The sequence below is a fragment of the Copidosoma floridanum genome, unplaced genomic scaffold (genome assembly GCF_036245765.1).
Source record: "Copidosoma floridanum isolate Cflo_tuat_1 unplaced genomic scaffold, Cflo_Japanese_pri ptg000013l, whole genome shotgun sequence".
In the NCBI taxonomy this organism is placed as follows: domain Eukaryota; kingdom Metazoa; phylum Arthropoda; class Insecta; order Hymenoptera; family Encyrtidae; genus Copidosoma; species Copidosoma floridanum.
In genome coordinates, this window is record NW_028321890.1 from 29,659,571 (window position 1) to 29,680,421 (window position 20,851).

At 41.3% G+C, this 20,851-nt stretch overlaps 3 protein-coding genes across 7 annotated transcripts; 2 read left to right on the forward strand and 1 right to left on the reverse strand.

The window, feature by feature from the left end:
• Window positions 1-651: 651 nt before the first annotated feature.
• LOC106640694 (Ribosomal protein S28b) lies at window positions 652-1,378 on the forward strand. Its single transcript, XM_014354805.2, has 2 exons — window positions 652-1,007; window positions 1,181-1,378. The coding sequence occupies exon 1, from the start codon at window positions 771-773 to the stop codon at window positions 966-968; it is 198 nt and encodes a 65-aa protein (XP_014210291.1). The 5' UTR covers window positions 652-770; the 3' UTR covers window positions 969-1,007; window positions 1,181-1,378.
• Window positions 1,379-1,498: 120 nt separating this feature from the next.
• Window positions 1,499-3,298, reverse strand: MrgBP (MRG/MORF4L binding protein). The gene is made up of 4 exons (XM_014354806.2): window positions 2,808-3,298; window positions 2,440-2,561; window positions 1,924-2,287; window positions 1,499-1,848 (listed from the first exon to the last, which is right to left on the reverse strand). Exons 1-4 carry the CDS (start codon window positions 2,908-2,910, stop codon window positions 1,694-1,696), a joined length of 744 nt encoding a protein of 247 aa, XP_014210292.1. The 5' UTR covers window positions 2,911-3,298; the 3' UTR covers window positions 1,499-1,693.
• A 15,443-nt stretch (window positions 3,299-18,741) lies between these two features.
• Window positions 18,742-20,517, forward strand: LOC106640684 (uncharacterized). Of its 5 annotated transcripts, XM_089591429.1 has the most exons (3): window positions 18,742-19,173; window positions 19,243-19,289; window positions 19,335-20,517. In XM_089591429.1, the coding sequence occupies exons 1-3, from the start codon at window positions 18,997-18,999 to the stop codon at window positions 20,320-20,322; spliced, it is 1,212 nt and encodes a 403-aa protein (XP_089447555.1). In that variant the 5' UTR covers window positions 18,742-18,996; the 3' UTR covers window positions 20,323-20,517. The 5 variants fall into 5 exon arrangements, with proteins under 5 accessions (XP_089447555.1, XP_023246824.2, XP_089447552.1 ...); XM_023391056.2 differs by having other exon boundaries at window positions 18,742-19,304; window positions 19,380-20,517; XM_089591426.1 differs by having other exon boundaries at window positions 18,742-19,301; window positions 19,374-20,517.
• Window positions 20,518-20,851: the final 334 nt, after the last annotated feature.

The following is a 20,851-nucleotide window of genomic DNA, read 5'->3' on the forward strand; positions in this document are numbered from 1 at the left end:
GTGCCTGGTTGACTCGTCGTTCCAACGAGACCCTCAACCCTGATGGGTCGGTCTAGGCATGCCCTCGAGACGAAACACCTTTTTGCTCTTTCTTATAGATGACCACACGATCTCTATATATTTACCGAGTGATTGTGCCCAGTGATTAAGTACGTGAATTAATAGGAATGGAAGTTCGAAGTCAATTGATAAATTTAATTATTTATTAATACGTTTGAGTTACACACATAAAGTGAGAATGTATTATTCTCGAGAAAACCGATTAACGTTCATAGAAAAGTAATTTTCAAGCACACATCCTCTGATACTGAAATTTCAATTATAATGATTTCGAACAATAACGTAAAAATTAATTATTTATTTTCATCGTGTCAACTGGAGTATATAATAAATGCAAACATCGCATGAACATAATTAAAATTTATAAAAAAAAAAAAATAAGAACAAAGAGAAAATTATTACAAGTTATTTAATTTTTTTTTTTTTTTTTTTTTTTTCAAGTATAACGACATTGAAAAATAAAAACAAAAAACCCTACATATCAAAAATTCCGCGGCAAAGCTGGCGCCACTTTTCGATTTGCTAAAAAATTTGCGAATCTCGAAAATTCCAGAAATCTCGTTTCTAAACGCGCCTTAATACCCGTGGGTGTGTGTCGACACACACTGCACACTGCAACAGAAGTCCTTTCTTATCCTCTGATTTTCGTTCTTTCCGAGTTTCGTCTCGTTCGCGTCAAACCACGTGAAAAGTAATCTCAACGATTTGCAATGGAGAAACAAGCGATTTTGGCTCGCGTGATCAAAGTTCTGGGCCGCACCGGTTCCCAGGGTCAGTGTACCCAGGTGAAGGTCGAGTTCGTCAACGAGGAGAACCGACAGATCATCAGGAACGTGAAGGGCCCGGTGCGCGATGGCGACCTCCTAACCCTTCTCGAGTCCGAGCGTGAAGCCAGAAGGTTGAGATGAGCTTTCGGTCCTTACCTGTGCGCGCTGTTTATTTTATAGGTAATTTTATTCATTTATTTACGCATTTGCCGTACATTTGAGCGTATCTCTTTGTTGGCTAGTTCTTCAACGAGTGGTTGATTGACGCGTGATGCATGTGCGTGACGTATGCATTTGAGGTTATTAATTGGTAGCAGCGATGATAACACGTATCTATTTCTTGTCTGTTGCAGATAAATCATTTTTTTCTAATGGCTGTAAATTAAAATTCAATTAACAAGCTACGTAAGCTAATGATCTGATTGTATTTTGAATGGATCATCGAATGAAGATATGGATAAGGAGTTTGAATGTTCAGTTTAATTTTCATCAAAGAATGATTTGTGAGCAGTGCTGGTTAATTTTGAAATAAAGTTTCTGCTAAATAATCACTGTGTGAGTTGTTAATAGTTGTCCAATCCCCATACTTGAGCAACTGATTTTTTATGAAATAAACGGAAGTGATTTTTTGAAGGAGAAATGTAATAGTATCATACAATTAATGGTTAGTGTAAAATACGAGTTTATTTATAAAAATTATGATATTTATTTACAGTGTAGCTTACATCTTTACAATGTATATAATGGTAATATTCACAGTAATAGCAACAGCGCAACTTTAATTACGAAAATTATCAATGAACTATAGGAACAAACTTAAATTATATTAAAAATTGTAAACTGGATTGTATATAAAAAGAAATTGGTTAGGTTCTTCTACGTTTTAAAGGTGGAGTATCTCTTGGACTTGAAGAAGCTTTGGAAGAACTATCTGTGCTTTGCCTTGTTGACCGCTTTGGTGGTCTTTTCAAACTTTCGCGGCTTGACTCGGAATCCTTGCGTTCTTTTTTCGTTGGTGGACCTTGGGAAGAAAAAAAAATTGTTTCACAAAAGATATTCAATAATTTTAATGGCAGATAAATAAGTGTATCCTCACCAATATCTTCAATTTCTTCTTTTCCCTTAAGTCGTCCTTTGGTAGTTTTCTGTTCCTTTTTAACTTCTTTTGCCTCACGCTGTTTAGTCTCTTTCTTGGCTTCTGGCTCTTTTGTAACTTTTTTCACGTCTTCCTTCTTTCTCTCTGATTCTTTGACAGCTTTGGTTTCTCGAAGAACAATTTCCTTCTTGGCAGGCTCTTTTACTTCTTTCTCTTTTTTGACTTCCTTAGTCTTTTCCTTGATCTCTTTTGGCTTGACTTCAGTTTCTTCTTTTCTTCTGGACTTCATAAGTTCTGAAAACTCACTCTCTGGTAGAGTAAAGTCAGTCTCATTACTGGGAAAAGGTACATCTTCCATGTCGTCCTGCAGATTCATAAATAATGTTAAAATATTTAAGTATCTAGTAAATAATAAAAAAAGATAGTTTGATTGATAAAATCAGGCCTGAAGCAGCTTGCACGGGAATAATAGGAGCAAAACTATTTAAAGCCAGAGATATAGACAATTGCACTTACCAAAGTCATCAGGTCGTACATGGTCTTGAGATGATCCCAAATGGCCTTTAATGATACGTCTTTGTTAATGGCAGCTCGAAACTTTTCCCAAATACAAACCATTTGAAAATACTTGTTTACACCTGCGAAAAAATTAAAAAAATTCTTGCGTCAATTTGGTATTAATTTTGTTCTTCGCGAAAGCAATTACATAAATAATAAACAGTAGTTTTACATTCATAACCTAGATAAATGCGACCATGATGTAGAACGTGCGTAAGAAAGAGAAAGAAGACGAAAGAGGGAAACTCGGTCATCGGAGAAAACACTGACGAGAATGAGAGTATGCTTACTTACTTATAAGTAGGATGTACGAAAATTATACTCACCAACAGGCTTGTGGCCGTTCATGGCGAAAAACAGTTGAATCTCATTCTCGACGTTCCATTCGATCTCCTCCGAAGACCCAGACTGCTTTTCCTTTACAGCCATTATTTATAGAAGTCCTTAGGTCAGGACGATTCGATCTCTTTATTTGGGTGCAAGAGACACAAGCCGTAAAAGAACTACTGATATCTGTCTTCGATGCAGCTCTGAACGCAATCGTGAAACACTCTGGAGATGACAAGGGACAAAGCAGTACTGCACAGCGCACAACACAATATACTGACTATACACACACGACAGATTCGTTCGATAAACACTTCTGTTTTGCGGTATATAGGTAGGGTATTTGGAAACAGTTGAGCGTATCGATGCCTGTTACGGCCTGTTTTCTCTGCTTGTCGGACGATTCTTTTCTTTTCTTTTTTTTCCTTTTCTCTCTCACTGATACTATTTACTTATATACTTACGAATTTCGTTTGTGCTGTTTCTTGCAAAAGCTGCGTTTCACATCACTGCGATGCGAATAATAGTAATAGTATATGTTGTGAATATCGAAGATCGAAATGGTCATCAAAGTGCTCTGGAGGGGCGCGCTGTTTAAACTAAACAAGTGTAGTTGATGTAATTGATTAATTGACCATGTTATTGGGTAAGATTTGGATGATTTTATAACCTCATGAGTAAGTAAAAAATAATATTAAATGTATACTTTAACGCGTAGTTTATTTTAAATGCAACCTCGTATTCTTACCAACTGAGTACCTTCTTGATGAATACCTACATACACAAACATAAGTAACGTTGTGTTCTGCATTATCGATAATTAGTAATACTTGAAAACCATGAAGTTCATGGTTCTCTGACAGATGGCACTGCGACAGCGCAATTTCGGCCACTTTCACATATATATGTATAGTACCGGAAATCTTCTTTTCCGCACTTGTAACGTAAATAACTATTGTTTTTGGTGACGAAAAAAAGCTCAACTCATATTTTCCTGTCATTTTAAATAGCGAAATCTGAGTTGAGCTTTTATTCGTCAGCCAAAACAAAAAAAACGTCCGTAGGGTTTCTGAGCCACGAGTTTTCGCGATGATTAAATGTATTGGAAACAGATGATGGTCATGGGGCCCCTTATCCCTTATATTACGGGGCAGTGTGGCCATACAGATATTACTAAATAAATATGTGTAAGTAGCGTGAGTAGCACACATAGATATACAGTTTCTCTGTTGGAGTCCTGAACATGGCAGCTCATCTGCCTAACTGTCCCTTGACCCTTTGTAATATATTATGTAATTGTATATGTTGAATGAATGGTGACTAAAAACGCCATTTTCTGGACCACACATATGAGAGAAACGGTGGAAACACAGATTCACACGAATACGCATGTACGCATCTCCGCTTGGCTTGTACTTTCCCAGTTGGTCCCGAAAATGGCGGAGTCAATTAGTGAGTTTTTCGGACACTACAGCCACTTTCCTTTGTACCCATGACTCTGTTTTAGGGTTGGCAATGAAAAACTTATGTGGCTGTTGTTAAGAATACAAATAAACATATTTTAATATTAATAAAATTTGTTAAAGCTATAAATGTCAGTTTCGATAAAAAGTCAACTCATCGTATATCATCATGCATGCTTAGCTACTTTCGAACTTCAAAAATTTTTAAACCGCTCAACAGAGACAACAATTAAGTACATCGATCGGTTTGGTCACTTATATTACGTAAGAACTCCTTGCACAAACTGTGGAGTTAACGACACTCATTGATCTTAAGTATCTTTTGTTTCCTTTTCTTTACCAAACTTGAATTGAAATTAAATTTATTATACGTTTACATAGAGTAGTGTTTTAGTAAAATTGGATTTTTTTTCGCCAGATCATGTTTTACAAATTATTTTTTTTTCATTTATAAAAATTACTTAAAATTTTTCAATTGTTAATTTTTCCCTCAATGGAATTTCAGCTTGGGTCGTTCTCGAGAACAACTGACTAACACGTTTATAGTCGACTGCGCCAAACCACGGGGCTGCACGAATAATGCAATTGTGTTCAAAGCTTTGTGTGTCGGTACTTTGCTCTCTATCTTTTTCTTTTATTCCCAGAATAAGATCCAACAATTAATTACTTTTCTCGTGTATTTTGTTCGTTGCCATCATTCCATCGCTCGAAGCTCCTGCTGTGAAAAATTATTTGCTTCTCCTGATAATTTTAGGCGCTTTGTAACTTTTAACGTTTTCATCATCAATATTATTTGTGTACCAAGTTTACAGTTTAAAATAACATTTAGGCTCAAAATACGCGAAAAAACGTTACACGTGTAACAATAGTATTACGATTATGCAATTTGGCATTGCAATTTATTTATTTAACTAATTATAGCGGTTGATACTTTTTAATACATCGTAATTCCTATGATCATCAAAAGTTATCATTGATCGATCCATGCGTGTAATAAAATTGTTCTTTTGCTGACCATTTTTCAATTAATTCACGATAAACAATTTTTATTTTTACTATGAGTTAAAATAAACCAATTTCACAAACTTTAGTGCTAATCGTAGTAGTTTTGTTTCCCTCAAAGCCTTGAGTAAAAATATTGTCAAATCTACTGGTCAAGATGTGTGATGTTGTGGAGTATGAATGTAAACAGTTGTCAGATTAATATACAGTTTTTCCGCGCGTTTTGTTACTTTCGAATAATTATTTATCTCTTTTTCCTCAAACATAAAGATAACCATCAGTGCTCATATTTTGCATGCATATTCATCATTTGATCTCTACGATTGTCCATCCATTTTTACATTTTTACATTTAATTTGCATAACTTTATTTCACCCTGCCTTTGCAATACTTTGTATGTGTCGTATAACGTCCGAACTGGCTGAATGAACTTTATTGTTGAGTGACTTAAGTTTTAACGGAATAAATCAAAATTTTTTTCTGATATTCATAACTTTTTCACGGTAAAACTACGATAATTTGATTTTCCTCCAAAACAAAAACTTTTTTTATTCCTTTGATACGAAATATTATTATTTTATAATGGCAATCATGATAAGATACACAAGAAAACATTATCATTGTCAGAATTTACGTGCATCTTTTCCCTCTAAGTAAAAAAAAAAAAAAAAAAAGAATTCCACAGGCCACACAAACATCTAAAAGCCGAGGAAAGTTAAGAAAGGACTTTTCTTGCAAGAGATAAAAAAAGTCCGGCAACGTCAACCGACGAAATACCTTGATTTTTGCTCCATCTCAAGAAAAGGGAGTACTTGTATGTACAGAAGAACGAAACGGCAGGGATGCGTACACCTAAAGAAACAAAAAAAAAAAAAAAAAAAAAAAGTGGTTGACGACCAGAGATATGCGGGAACATAACAATACATGGGTATACACGTATATGGCACCCACAAAGACGCATTTTGCTCCGAAAGCATCGAAGAGCACACATGTGCCGAGCAACCCTCCTCCCTTTAATCTCTGCGTTTCTTCTTTCCTTTTTTTTTTTCTGCCTCGTGAACAAGGACGCGGAAGGGGGTGGACCTTTAAAAGCAACGCGCGGGCAATTAAACAACACACGGCAAAATGCATAAATACGCGTTATTAACTTGGCCCTCAAAGGAAACGCGAAAGAGCTAGTGGCTACGCAAGGGGCTCGAGAGAGGGTGGCGCGCGGGCGATTAGGTTCTTACAGACTCTGCTGCAGCCACCGTCGGTTTTTTTTTTTTTTTTTTTTTTCCTCCTCCGGGCGCCTGACGTAGCGACTCGTTTTTTCTCTTCTTTTTTGCTTCCTCCTCTCACTCGCGCACACCGAAGCTGTGTGTTACATGTATACACCCTTTCCTCCGCTTCTTTTTCCTCTGTATACTCCTCGAGGACGTAATCTCGCCGCTTTTTTAGCTCCTCTTCTTTCTATCTCTGATGATGTCTTTACACCGTTCGAGTGAAGTGATGGGAATGGCGTAATATTGCTTCTCCGCGCGCTTGCTTTTGTGCTAACTTCAAAGACAGACCTTCCCCCCCCCCCCATTACCAGCCCTTCATCCTCACGGTTAATTGTTGTTACGTCATTTTAAACTGTATCAACGGTTTTTTCGTTTATTTAACTGGGGTTTTTCAACCATAATATTATTTTTGATGAACATTTTTCTCCTTAAAAAATATTGATATTATTTCTACGTTTCAAAATTGTACTACAACCTAAACTTACAGAGGAAAAAAAAAAAAATAATAATAAGATAGGTCGGATGACGTGGTTTTTCCAGCGAGTGTTGTGCAAATGATATTTGTAGCTAATCAAAGGAATTAGTGGATTATTGTTCGATCGAGTGTAGATTACAAGTGATAAGATTGACGGGACAAAGAACCAGACTTGGGATACGTTAACAATGTTTTCCAATGTAATTTTTTCCTAAAAATGTAATTTCTTAGTTGTACTGTGAAAATTTTTTTAACTGCCATTGTATAATAGAGTGTTTAACGAAATGTTTTCCGATAAAAACAATGGGTTATTATTTCTGAGAAAAAACAAATTAGAAAGAAATAGCTGGTACTTTTGAATCAGAACGACGTATTCTATTGTTTATTTTAAAACAATTTTCTTTTAATTCCCTCAAATTGATATTAGTATATTATGTTATTTTTTAACATGACTTTCAGTCATTTTAGCCAGCAAAAATAATCATCCTTTGAAAGCTTTGGTCGTTAAAAAAGTGCTAACAACACGCTTCCATCCTCTTAAAAATGTAATAAAAAAAAATTCTTTATAAAGGAGTAACAGTTCGAAACAACCACTTTCAACTCAAATTCCCCTCTTCAACCTGCTCGCATGCACTATTAAAAAAAAAAATAAGTTTTAGAATTTATCACGCTTGAAAAATATTCCACCCTCATATTTTCGTTTTTTGTTTTTTTTTTTTCAAAACACCAATAGGTATACTGCGCTCTACTGACACGACTCGTTGATTTTGAATTTTCGGATCCTCAAAGAAACAAACCCTTCGAACCCACAACTAAACTTTGTCGAATATTTTTCGCGATACCCCAACACCGTATCCACCCCCCGTTTTTTTTTTTTTTTTTTTTTTGTTCACAAGCGACAACGACAACAACACAGCCTCGGATTCCACGCAAGCGCGTACACAACATATTTCCACTTGGCGCGGGTATTCGGAGGAAATATCTCCGGGCGCGCGTCGCAGTAATGATTTCGATAAATCACACGACCACCCATCCACACACGGGCGCGCAGGATATGTATGTATATATACCAAACAAGAGCACCGGAGAGCGAAAGCCGGGCAAAGCCGAATATAAGGGGTGGAGAGGTAAAAAATAAAAAAAAAATATATATATATATATACACGCGCATGTACAACGCGATGTGTATACACAAATATTATATACCCTGCACGCGTCCCTCCGCGCAACATCGGTCCTCCGCAATCCTCCCGCGCGCCACAGAGAGATACAGCCTCATTCCCCCCCCCACCCCTTGTACACACTATGGCGACGCGCGTCTATTTATCCACCTTGTGCTATGATATTACACCCCGAGGGCTCGCGCGCACCTCTCTCTCAGCTCCGGTGGCCACGCCCATCGGGAGAGTTAGCCCCCGACGACCCCTCCTTTGGGGGAGGCAGTTCATTGGCCCGCGCCGATTTCGCGTTGTCACCCACACGGACCCAACTGCAGCCTTCTCTCTCTCTCTCTCTCTCATCCTTCCTGCAAAACACATCGGCACAACCATACCTTCAAGTGTGTATATGTATATATGTATTACCTAATACCAATACGCTTTGCAAGCTCGCATATTATACCCTCCGAAAAGCTGCGTAGGGAGTGGAATGGACGCGCGAGGGGGGGGGGAGGGGGGTGTGGGATACGAAAACACGGAGGAGGTATACGTCTACCTATGTATTTTCCGAACGGAGGGGACCGACCGAGGGATGCAGCGCAGTCGAGATGATGCGATTGCGTTCAGCCGCGAGGAATAACGCGCAGGACGAGAGGCGGAGGGACGCGCTTCTGTATGTCTCTTGTTAAGAGTAGAGAGGGTGTTGAAATTTAGGAGGCTTCATTTGCCCTATTCTTCGGATAGGTATAAGTACCGACGAGCGCGCCCCCGTGCCTATGTGTGTTTGTATCGGTGTGGCGCGAAGGATATGAGAGATGTACTTGTGTACAGGGAGTGCAGGGTTCTCCGTTGGCGCGGTGATGCGCGCGATGTCTCGTAATGTCTCTTTGTGGGGAATAATATGCTTCGTTTGTTCCATCGCAGTTGCGGATTTGCCGAAGAAAAAGATTTAAAAAAAAAAACTCCGAGTATATACGTATAGCAAAGGGGCAAATTGTGCACGCGCGTAGGGGCGAGGGTTGGATATTGGGAAAAACTTTGCCGGTCGAGGACTGTGGAGGGGGGAAAAATAAAGGGACGACGAAATAGACTCCGGGAGGGTTGTTGTTAGCTATAGTCGGTGTCCTTTTTCCTTCGACCCTCCGTCGATTGGACGAGGGAGGGAAAAATGTTGTCTTCTCTGCCAAGTATATCCACGTGGCGTTGTGTAGCTTCCCAAAAAAGAGAGAACCCCCGCCGAAGATTGAACTTGGTCCTACCTCCAAGGGTGGAGAGGTTGAGGGGAAAAAAAAAAACGGTTGACGCAGTCGAAGCAAAACAATTGTTACTTTTCTCTTTGCCCGGAAGTCCCGTCGAACAATATGTCCACGAGGTGTGTGTGTGTGTGTGTGTCGAAGCACGGAAACGAAAGTTTCTCAAGTCGCTTTTCTTTTGCCGTTCGCCGAATTAAGGTTTTGATTCGTACGAACGTCTGTAAAGTCAATTAAACTTCGAACCATATACCCTAAGGAAAAAAAAGTAAAGATTGTTGTTACGCAACGAGCCATCATCAGTACCATTATTATTTTCTTCTACTTCCGATGGGGTCCATCGTACACTGCACTTTTTTCACCGAGACGTCCCATATGTATATACACACACGTGTACACTACGTACGAAATTAATGAAACTTCACCCCTTGTATCCTCATATACTTGCGATTATTAATATACACACGCACACGGGCGCCCTTTGAGTCCCACGAACAATTACACACAAAAGCGAAAGATTTCAATGACACGCGGACATTTGGACGAAACGCCAGCTAGCATTTAGCGCCCGAGAGATTCAATTTATAGCAAACGAGCGCGGATTAAGCCCCGGGGCCACAATCACCCCGAGGATAATAAATCGTCGCGCTGTCTTTTGTCATCGAGAGAGAGAGAGAGAGAGCCACCCTCCTTTTGCCGATTAACAGGCAAGATCAGTATAATATATTTATTAGAAGTCATCCCCGATGCACAACAGACGCCCGTGCGCCCGTCTTATACAAAACACGACGAAAGAAGAAGAAAAAAAAAAAGGGGGTGAGAGTTTAACGGCGTATTATACGTGTATTGGAGTGAAAATCCAGCGGTAGCTATATGCCGTGCGCAACCAACCCCCCGGCGTTATAATATATAGGTAATACATATAAGTAGAGCGACACTGCACGCGGGCACGCGCTCTCGGTTAATATTTGACTTTGCGCATAACAGGTCATTTCCACCGCGCACGTAAACCCACTCCTGTTATACCTACCCCCCTGCGTTAGAATCAACAGCCCCACGTTATATGTCTATACGTATAGGTGCAAGGGGGAGACGAGAGAGAGAGAGAGAGGCCTATACACTGTCGTATTACCTTTGTACGAGAGTCCATATATCGCATACACCTCATCTACAGGATGGTATACAAAAGATGGGCGCGTGCTCGCGCTAAACCGCCGGGGCGGCGCTAAATCATGGAGGTGAGTGAGTTTATATTGAGAGAGCAAAGGGACGATTTGTCACCGGGAATCACACGGATCATTACAGGGTATATATTATACCCCATACAGAGAGTTGCGGTAAAGAGCTACTGCACCGCAGGTATATATATATATAATACTCATACAGCCGTGTATAAAATATATGTGTATAGGTTCGCGGTGAATTGGCGTTTGCCCACTGGTGTGTAAATAGTATATGTATGTATATACGCATACTAAATGCTATACAGCTATGATCGCCCGACGTGCCCTTTGTGGAAAATTTGCCGCGCGTCTGAATGGTGTATTGGGTCGAATCAACGGCGCATCTGGGTGAATGATTGTTTGCGGTGTATATACCTAATATTTCGTAGGCCTTCGATTATCCATTATGTGGTTTTCAATTTCGCAGATACATATATATATATATATATATGAATCGTGTTATATACATATACGTATACCGGTGGATCTTGATGCGTTAATCCGGTCTTGATATATGGATTTGGATCGAGGAGAGTCGAATGATTTTTGTGTGCGCTCCGTGTATAATATGTTACCCCCCCGGAGGAATTAATGGAATAGTTTACCGAGAGCATATATATATATATTATTATACCATTAGCCCGATCTTTGGAAATTATATCCATTTGCCATTGGAAAATGTTATTTATCGCGTCATTAATCCTTTACGTATAATTCGATTTTCGTTCGAAGAATGCAAAAATTCGCGTTGTACATATTGTACATCTTACTCTGTGTTAATTTACATGAATACATCAAACTTTTGCACATAAAGCACTACATACTTTTCACTCGTGGCGAAAAAATCATAGTAAATGTAATTCTTGACAACCCGAGATATTGTCTCCTTTACGATATCCTTTGAAAACGTCATGAAAATGTAGTTTTTTTTTCAAATCTACAGTACTGGTTTTAATTTCTCTTCTCTCGATAAAATTCGCACAGCCATATTTCAACCAATAACATGCCAACCAACACATATTGCCATGTATCGTGTTCAAAAGATTTGTTGTATGTACAGTTTTATATTTTAAAAATATATACAAGACTGTTGTGGAACAGTATGTATAACTATATATCAACAACCCCCAAAAAGGTCGTAACGTAATGTGGTTAATTTAACGAATAACGCACCTACGTGCCAAAAGTGGGGAAATAACTTTTTATAAATGACATTCGTTCTTAGGCGTGGCATTCGTATACATCAGAAGAAGAGGAAGACAAAGGCATTTTTCAACATTGATGTAAATTGTATCGCGCGTTGAAAGCATTATCCGAGAAACATATTTTAAATAAATGGTACCCGCCCAACTACACCGTGATAACGATAAACTATACACGGACAGGCACTTGAAAAAATAATTTGAAAAAAAAAAAAAAAAACCAAAGCGTATACGGTACGTATATACACGCATCCACGTCCCGTTGTATAGAGTTGTGCGATCTACAAAAAAATGTTATCGTAGTTGCGCAATCGTGTGTACGATAACTGAACAAGCACTGCCGAGTGCCGCTAATACGTACCGTAAACGAGCCAAAAGCAAAATGCGCACTTGAATCGTCTAAGTAATCGTATAAGGTGACGTAGATCATAAAATACATCCGATCGTGCAACTTATCAGTGTCTCACGTAGTGTTAAGTACAAGGCATTGTTTTGCGCGTTTCAAGGTCACCTCAACGTGTTTTCATTACCATTGATACGTAAGTATTATATTGTCTCTCGATAAAGGCACGACACTCTTCTTATCTCCATTATTCATATATTGTATCGGTTGATGGTGCTCGAAAATTCTGATCTATTCGTTTCTTGCGCGCGCGATAAGATACGGACAATTGCAAATGTTTAGTCACCATACATATATATATAGGTACACATTGTTTCTCGGGGGAAAAAATGCAGGCGTCGTTTTGTACGAATGTATAATTGTTCGACCCTATACGGCGCTATTGTTAAAAAAAAAAAAGGGCCATTCAGTCGTACTTCGTGCGAGGGATAAGCGCGTACTCCCTTTACTGACAGGGCGATTTGTATTCTTAAAATGCCTTTCCGTCTCTTCGTGCCACTGAATTATTCAGTCGCTTCATTGTCATCCTCGAAACGCAAACCGTCTCTCAATGGCACATGTATATATATATATATATATAATATACGTGGTTGCGAGTTTATCCCGGTTCAGGGGAGCAGGTGCAGGTGCTAAGTAGATCAAGGGTGGAAAGGTTTTTGTTGGGTCACGTGCTCTTGCTGTCAAAATAAATTTGCCCGATCTAATCGGATTCTTATGATCGGCTCCTTTTGTTTTTTTTTTTTTTCCCCCCGACACCATCGCCGGTGTTTGAGCTTCTACCGATGCTCGTTTGAAAAATATTTTCGGACACAACGTAAGTGTATCGAAATAGGGGTTGTTGCGTTCGGGTGCGTACTCGTAGGGTTTTATAGACTCCTTACTGGGGTGTACAGCACGATCGAGCAATAATATTGTAGCTAAGCTGAAAACTAACACGAGATAGAGAGACTCATACATTACGTGGTAAGTCAAAGGGGTCGAGGTGAATTTTTTTTTTTTTTTTTTATTAATTTTAAATCTGGTTCTGTACGTGTATAGAGTTGGATGGATGTTTCGAGCGAGGAATCGTCGTAACGAAGTTTGTAAAAATATTGTGAGGATTTTAATTCGCCAACTCCGCTAATTGCTTTGCTTGTAGCCAATTAGGGGGTTGCTTCGTGAATTTCCGTGGGCAAACTTTAATTGCAAAGTTTTCTCCGGCGCCTCGAGCGTTAAAAAACGCCTTTCTTATCGGCTATACATTTGAATTGCAATTTTCGAGAGCGGAAAACTTACCGTTACCCGGTTTAAATTTTTAATGCTTTATTCGACAGAGTAAAATATATTTTATGTAAAAATTATTTTTATCAAATGAAACAGAGGCTTTTCATGCATTTTTATAATTTTGAAGTACAACTTTATATTTTATACAAACCGTACTTATTTCGTTTGTAAGCAATAATTGTAATTTTGTAAAAGTAAGTTCAAGCCAATTAAAATTTTACTAATAATCAAATAAATATAATAAATTGAACATACTTTTCAATTCACAAGTATATATATGTATTGAAATATTCGCAAGTAAAAAAAAAGTTGTGGTATAATTATAGAAACGAATGAAAATATATTTTGAATTGTTAGCTATAAAAAATTTTTACGTCATTTGAATATAATTTTCATGCAGATTATTTCGGCTGAAGTACATAGTTAAACAAACCACCCAAACACCCATTCTCATTTGTTAAGAAAAGCAGTATTCCCGAATGTAAAACGACTCAACGCAAAACACTTGAAAAAAAAAAAAAAAAAAAAAAAAAAAAAAAAAAAAAAAGAAAAAAAAAAGGAACAAAACCCCCATGCCTTGAAAAAAAAAGTGTCCTCTCAGATTTTGTCAAAAGGTAAATCTTATTGCCACGGGCATCGATAGCCCAACACCCGAAACAGTTAGCCCCCATGGTTACACGCTATACACACAACTGCACAGCTCAAGCGTATCATGGGCACACAGGGCGCAATCTATGGGGGAGGGGGGGGGGTTGTGCTCGCTCGAGTGTACATCGACGCACCCCTTAATTGTTTTATTCGCGTCCTGAGCTCTCTCCCCCTCCTGGTCCCGCGTAGCCTTCCTCTCGATCTATTTCATCCCTTGTCTCTCCCTTTCGCCTCCCTCCCTACCCCCCGCTATACCCCTTGTCCGTCATTTCTACACTACTTCTGAGCTACTCTGCCGCGACACCACCCGCAGCGTTTATCATGCGCCACTAATGCATAACAGGTTAACGTCTGCGTGCAGTTCTCGCCGTCGTTTCATATACACATCAGCCTCTCTCTTTCTCTCCTATCTCTCTCTCTCTCGTATATACATTTCGGGCGACGCTTATATATTAGCAGCTTTCACGACACGTGAGATCCAGCTGTTGAATTGCTTTTCGAGTACAGTGGATGACAACGTTTTTGTCGGCTCGCCACGCGAAACCTTGTTAATTTTCCGGGTTGTCGAACGCGTGTTTTCTTAATAATTGAATAAAACTTCGCAAAGGGTATATCGAAGGGGTGGAAATTTAGTTTTTGGAATTAATTTGATTAAAAAGTTGATCCATAAGGGCTTAGGACGTGTTGGTACTTGAAGTCGCGTCTTGACAAGTTCCAATGAAAGATTTCGAAAAGTCCCTCAAAGTCTTTCAAAGACTGCAGGAGTAGTATTAGGACTATTTACATATACATAGGGGCGACGAACAAATAATATGATCAAAGTGGTGCGAAATCGTATTGGTAAATACATTAATACTGGGTTACCGATTCCTATATCGATTGCATGTATATGCTTTGGCTCACGCGCGTCTGCCATTTTCCAACTCGTGGCAAAGGCATTTTTGTACAACTAATATACGACACACGCGTGATTGTTATCTTTGCGTTTCGATCGATCGCCGATAAATAGTGCTTACTTTATCTCGAAACGATTAATTGTTCCTTATTGATAGCGAACAAAGTATAGACACGATTTTGCAATTGACAATGCGATTCGGTAAATATTATCTTTTCTTATCTCACGGAGTAGGTGCATCGGGTTTTGCGAGCGAAGAGAAAAAAAAAAAAAAAAAAAAAAAGACCAGATTTTTCCGAATTCGGTGTACAATGATTAGATAATACTAATGATCTTCCAACAATGTCAATGTTGCTGTCGCTCGCTATACCGTATACTACACCTTTTTTTTTTTTTTTTTCTTAATCTAGAAGCTTTTATTCCAACTCGCTTATACCGCAAACAGCCCGATGAACAATTGTACACAAACGGGTACACCTTTTCAGATTACTCTCTAAAACACAACTACAGTGAACCCATCCGTCAATGAAATTAAAATGCCAGTAAACGCTGTCGAGGCGACAAAGAAACAGAAAAGTGCACTCCCTCCGACAACTCTACACAGGAAAAAAAAAAAAAAAACCTCGCGCGTACTGTATCATAGGGTAACGCCAAAGCTCAAAGAAAAATAATGTTGTTTCTCTGGAAAAAGAGAGAGTGGAAGAGAGAAAAAAAAAGACAGTCCCGTCCAATGATCTACTTTTCACGCGTACGGGGTTAAGCGGTCGGGGGGTGGGCTAAACACACACGGAGGTAGCGAGCGCGTAATTTACACCGGATAATGTTATATACGTACACACGTATGGACACACACACACACACGGGGAGCGGATGCACTCGGTTGTATGGAGACGCGCACGAGCCCCTCTGGAGCATATGGGCGAGAACACTTTCTGTCCCTGAAAATCTCCGTGGGAATGGATAGAACTACTTGGCTTCGTGTATCCATAAGTGCACACGCCGTGCTCTCGATATATATACGTACACGGTCACCCAAAGTTGTACATTATGTATATATAACTATATACGTATACATACACATGATACACCCACGGGGGTGTATTGGAGGGGGGGGAAGCTGTTGTGTCCACAAACGACGTGCACGGGTTTAATGCACTGTTTAGTGTATTTGCACTTGGTTCTAATGGGCCGAGCTTAGCGAGATTTAAATTTGGCCCCGAGCCCGGAACAACCTCGAGGGTAATCGGACGGTTTAATCTCTCCGGAGATTCGCGCGTTTCCACCCGTACGTTATATACACTTCTCCCGCGTTGCTCGAGGCTGTCCTTATTTTTTTTTCTTACCACTTTTCGCAGTTCCGACCTACGTAAGGGACTCTCTAATGTATATGTGTGGGTACGCCTCGTTTTTCGGGAAATTTTCTCTTCTTTCCGGAAAGAACGGAAAACTACTTCAAGACGTTTAAGTACTTTGGCGGTCGAGGTGGGTCTATTTCTTCATCTTCTTTTTTTTTGCACTGTGCTTTTGTGTAAGTTTTGGGGCTGTGCTTCGCGACGCTTAAACTATTATTCGTGCAACGGACTTAACGGAGGGAAATGGGAAAAAAATTTATCGAAGCGAAAAAAAAAAGTACTTTTAATACGTTTGATGTTACTAGTGGTGCCATATATGTATTTAAATAATTTTTGATCGTATAGTATAATTAACGGGTAACTGATGCAGGATTGGGCACAACTATTTTGTGGATTTTTGAGGGCAAAAAAAGAAAAATTTTTTTTCACGAGTAGGAAAAGTACATTTCTTTGGCTCAAAACTTGCTTTTTTACTCATCACTTTTCACAAAACAGAGTATTAATTTTTTTCTGCCAGACAAGTGCAATAGGGTAAATTTTAGATATTGTTTATTATTTTGAATTTTAATACTTTTTCGAATACTTTAACTCTTTTTTTTCTTTTGATTTGTTTTATCTATAAAATTTATTTCTTTCAAAAATATTTTCAGCCAAAAAAATGCATTACAATAAAAAGTAAAGAAAACAAAAAATATTGAAAAAGTATTCAAGTCCAAGTGTTTACAAAACGTTTCCAAGAGGTTGACAGTTGATAACCAACACGTAACAATAAAAATTGTACTGGAAGAGAGAGTTGTAAGTATAGAATCCAGAAAATATTTTCCAAAGATCGTATGACACTGTAGAAATACAATAACATACTTTGTCACGTTTTATCAAAGAACTTTTGAATAAAAAATACGTTCTTGTTTCAAAAAAAAAAAATTTGGTTGGAGCGGAAGTTGAAAAATCTAAAAAAAAAAATGATGTAAAAGTCGAACAATCATTGTATTAGATTGATTTTAAAATAATTCTGATAAGCTGACACAATAATCCAGTAAACTCAAAGCTATAGCCGACAGATTATACACTTTAGTTATAAAACAATATACAAATTACCCACGTGAACAGGTTCTTTTCATCACTTTACTCGTAATACTCAACTCTCTCATAATGTTCACGCAAACAATTTCAAATTATTAACGTGTTCCACTCGACTTGGCCCTTTACACCTTTTAACGCTAATTTTAACAAAATTGACTTAGTTAACAATAGAATTTGTATCTCCTCTTGCATACTCACATTCACAAATACACTACTTGCTCTAAGAAAAAAAAAAAAAAAAAAAAAAAAAAGAAAAAAAAAACACATTCCCCGCAAGCTCCGATTCCACAGAATCCACTCGAGCTCAAACAACAAAAGCTCGTAATCAAAGTAAAAGCCTAGCGGCTCGTCCATATCGGACCCACCACCCCCTATACGTATATATACTATATAAAAAGCATCCTTCATCGCTCAAATAGTCAATTTTTCCGTGATTCTTCCCTCACCGCGGCACATGGCACCAGCCACTCTTTGGCCGACATTATACCCACCAAACGGCTCCCATTTGCCGGGCCAGTCCAGATAGATAGAGAGAGAGAGTACCGAGTGCTACCTCCAGGGCGGTCGCGCGCCACCCCAAAGCCGCGCAAACATATACCCACCGGAGAGGCGCGCGAAATCATCCCTTACACCCGGCACAAAGAAGTTAAGCGCGCACCCGCCGAGTGTTACAATTTAGCCTCCTCCTCCTCCTCCTCCTCCTCCTTTGTCAATACACACCGCGCTATTTTTCCCAGCCGCGTGCGCGCCCCCCCCCCCTCGCAAGCTCATCCCCACCCCGCGGTTGGAAACAGTTGCGCGGGGGTGTCCACCACCAGCACGACTGGCAAGTAGTAAGGGAACGCACGGGGTGGCGTCCCGTATCCCCGCCCCGAGTGCGTGGCCCGCCCTCCTCGTGGTGGCGCGTGGGGCGCCAGCCGAGAGAGAGAGAATCAAAGTGTCACGAGCAGCCGTGCAGTACACGCCGCGGCGAGGGTGCCCATGGACCTTGTCATTGTGATGAACAACAGTGAAAACAGTTTTCTCCCTGGTGTCCGGAGTCTGTCGCGATAGATACACAGTATATACGTACCATCTGACCGCGAGCAAAACGCAGGTACAACGGAACGGGGGGGGGGGTGGGGGACGGGGCATCGTTATCGCGGAGTGGAGACCAAACTATTGGCCTAAGATAGCGCGCGAGACGATATAGGAGTTGACGGGACGGCAGCAGCGAGATAGACACAAGTGTTGGGACGCGGCAAGTGTCGGGTCGACGCGGGGGAACGATGAGCCGTTGTCGAGGTAATCGGCTCGTCGCGGAAGCACCGGGCCTTGATCGGCGGGAAGTGCCATTGGATCGTGTTTTCTCCCGGTTGGAGTTGGCCACCCGGATCCACTTGGCGACGCGATGATTGTTCCCTCCCCCCCTTGAACAAGAGGTGAGAGACTTACTTCCCTTGTCGCTTCGATAGCTTTGGGGTTCTTCGAGCCCGTGCTTGGCGTGGCTTGTCGCTACGGGTTTTAAATGCTGAGCATGGAAATGGAGGGCATGATGATGATGATGTCGAACGCGTCGTGCGACGGCTGCGGCGCCGACAGCGACCGCGACTCCGACGGCAGTAGCATGATCGTCGACCCGGTCAGCCTCGACAAGAACGACGAGGACCTATCGCCCCGGGCACCGTCCAGTCCGACGCTGCTCGCCAACTACCACAACAACAACCACCTGTACCACGCCACTGGTGTCGGTGGTGGTGGTGCTGGTGGCAAGAGCTCGTCGCGCAATCGCAACCGCAAGAGGATGACCTACTCGATGATGTCGGCGAGCCAGCAGCCACAGAAAGCCAAAGGCAGCAATACTAGCAACAACAACAACAACAACAACAACAACAACAACAACAGCAGCAGTAGCAACGGGAGTGGGAGTTATTCGTCGGACAAGCTGTCCTCGTCGCTGATAAAGCCGCCGTACTCGTACATAGCTCTGATAACGATGGCGATACTCCAGTCGCCCCAGAAGAAGTTGACCCTGAGCGGCATCTGCGAGTTCATAATGTCGAGGTTTCCCTACTACCACGACAAGTTTCCCGCGTGGCAGAACTCGATAAGGCACAACTTGTCGCTGAACGACTGTTTCATCAAGATACCGCGGGAGCCGGGCAACCCGGGCAAGGGCAACTACTGGACCCTGGATCCCCTGGCCGAGGACATGTTCGACAACGGGAGCTTCCTGCGTCGGCGCAAGCGCTACAAGAGGCCGCCCCCGCACTACGTTCTCCGTGACCGGGCGATCATGGCGACCTTCGCCATCTGCGGTGGTGGGGCAGTGGGAGATAGGGGGCCCTGCCATCCCCACCACCACCACCACCACCACCATCCCCACGGGGTGATGCCGTACCCCGCCGGGGCGTACTTGGCGGCTGCGGCGGCGGCGGCTGCCGGGGGTCCCCAGGGGGCGACCGGGGCCTTGCCCCTACTGGACTTTCCGTCCTCGGCGCTGGAGGCGCTCAAGCTGCGGGGTTTCCTCGAGGCCAGCCAACAGCAGCAGTCGGTGCAGGCTCCTTTGTACAAGCCGGTGCCGATAAGCGCGCCCCCCGCCACCCCGAGGCAGCCGCTCGGTGGTAAGGGCGCCCCGGCCACGGTAGCGGTGGCTGCGAACGGTCTGCCGGGACAATCGGGGAGCTCCGGGGAGAAGAGGCGCAGCTTCAGCATCGACGCGCTGATCGGCAAGCAGGCGAGCTCGTGCAGTACCTACGCGGCGGAGCAGGCCATGGGGGGCCTGTTGGACCTCAGTCCGTCGGAGCACCGGGAGATCAGGAGCCAGGCCTCGGCCTTTTCCCCGCTCGTCTAAGGAGTGCATCCATACATGCGTATACGCCGAGCAGACCAAAGATTCTCATTGTCATTATTATTATTATTATTATTATTATCATCATTACTATTACTACATGTATATGCGTTTTTGTGTGGGTGAGATAGTCGACGGCCTCGATTGAAAGTGCAATAATTATATGTATACCGAGTAATCAAAGATAATTACCCTTCCCCCCCCCCCAATAACCCCCGCGAGATGTGGGACCATAATTCAACTTTTTGTGCGTTTTGTCGATTATTGGTGCGAGAACGTTTGCACATCTATACAAGTTATCCCGATGGAATTTCCCGGACGATTCGCCGGGGGTTTCCCAAATTGTTGGACGCCGTGATATTGCGATGTATAGCTGTGTCGGGTCGTGCGTTGTAATTTGTTTTTTTTTTTTTTTTTGTAGTGTACATGAATCGGATCTTGCTGATTGATGAATGCGTCTTTGGTATTTGTTGTAGATTTTATGTTGCAACTGTCGAGCCTCTGCATCTCGGAAAATTAACTTTTGCGTCCA

Bases quoted from the DNA above. Each gene is read 5' to 3' on its own strand.
- LOC106640694 (XM_014354805.2), top strand. From the start codon at position 771: ATGGAGAAACAAGCGATTTTGGCTCGCGTGATCAAAGTTCTGGGCCGC.
- MrgBP (XM_014354806.2), bottom strand. From the start codon at position 2,910: ATGGCTGTAAAGGAAAAGCAGTCTGGGTCTTCGGAGGAGATCGAATGG. The intron at 2,562-2,807 runs GTGAGTATAATT...ATTTTTTCGCAG, and splicing joins GAACGGCCACAAGCCTGTTG to GTGTAAACAAGTATTTTCAA. The intron at 2,288-2,439 runs GTAAGTGCAATT...ATGAATCTGCAG, and splicing joins TGTACGACCTGATGACTTTG to GACGACATGGAAGATGTACC.
- LOC106640684 (XM_089591426.1), top strand. From the start codon at position 18,997: ATGCTGAGCATGGAAATGGAGGGCATGATGATGATGATGTCGAACGCG. The intron at 19,302-19,373 runs GCAGCCACAGAA...CAACAACAACAG, and splicing joins TCGATGATGTCGGCGAGCCA to CAGCAGTAGCAACGGGAGTG.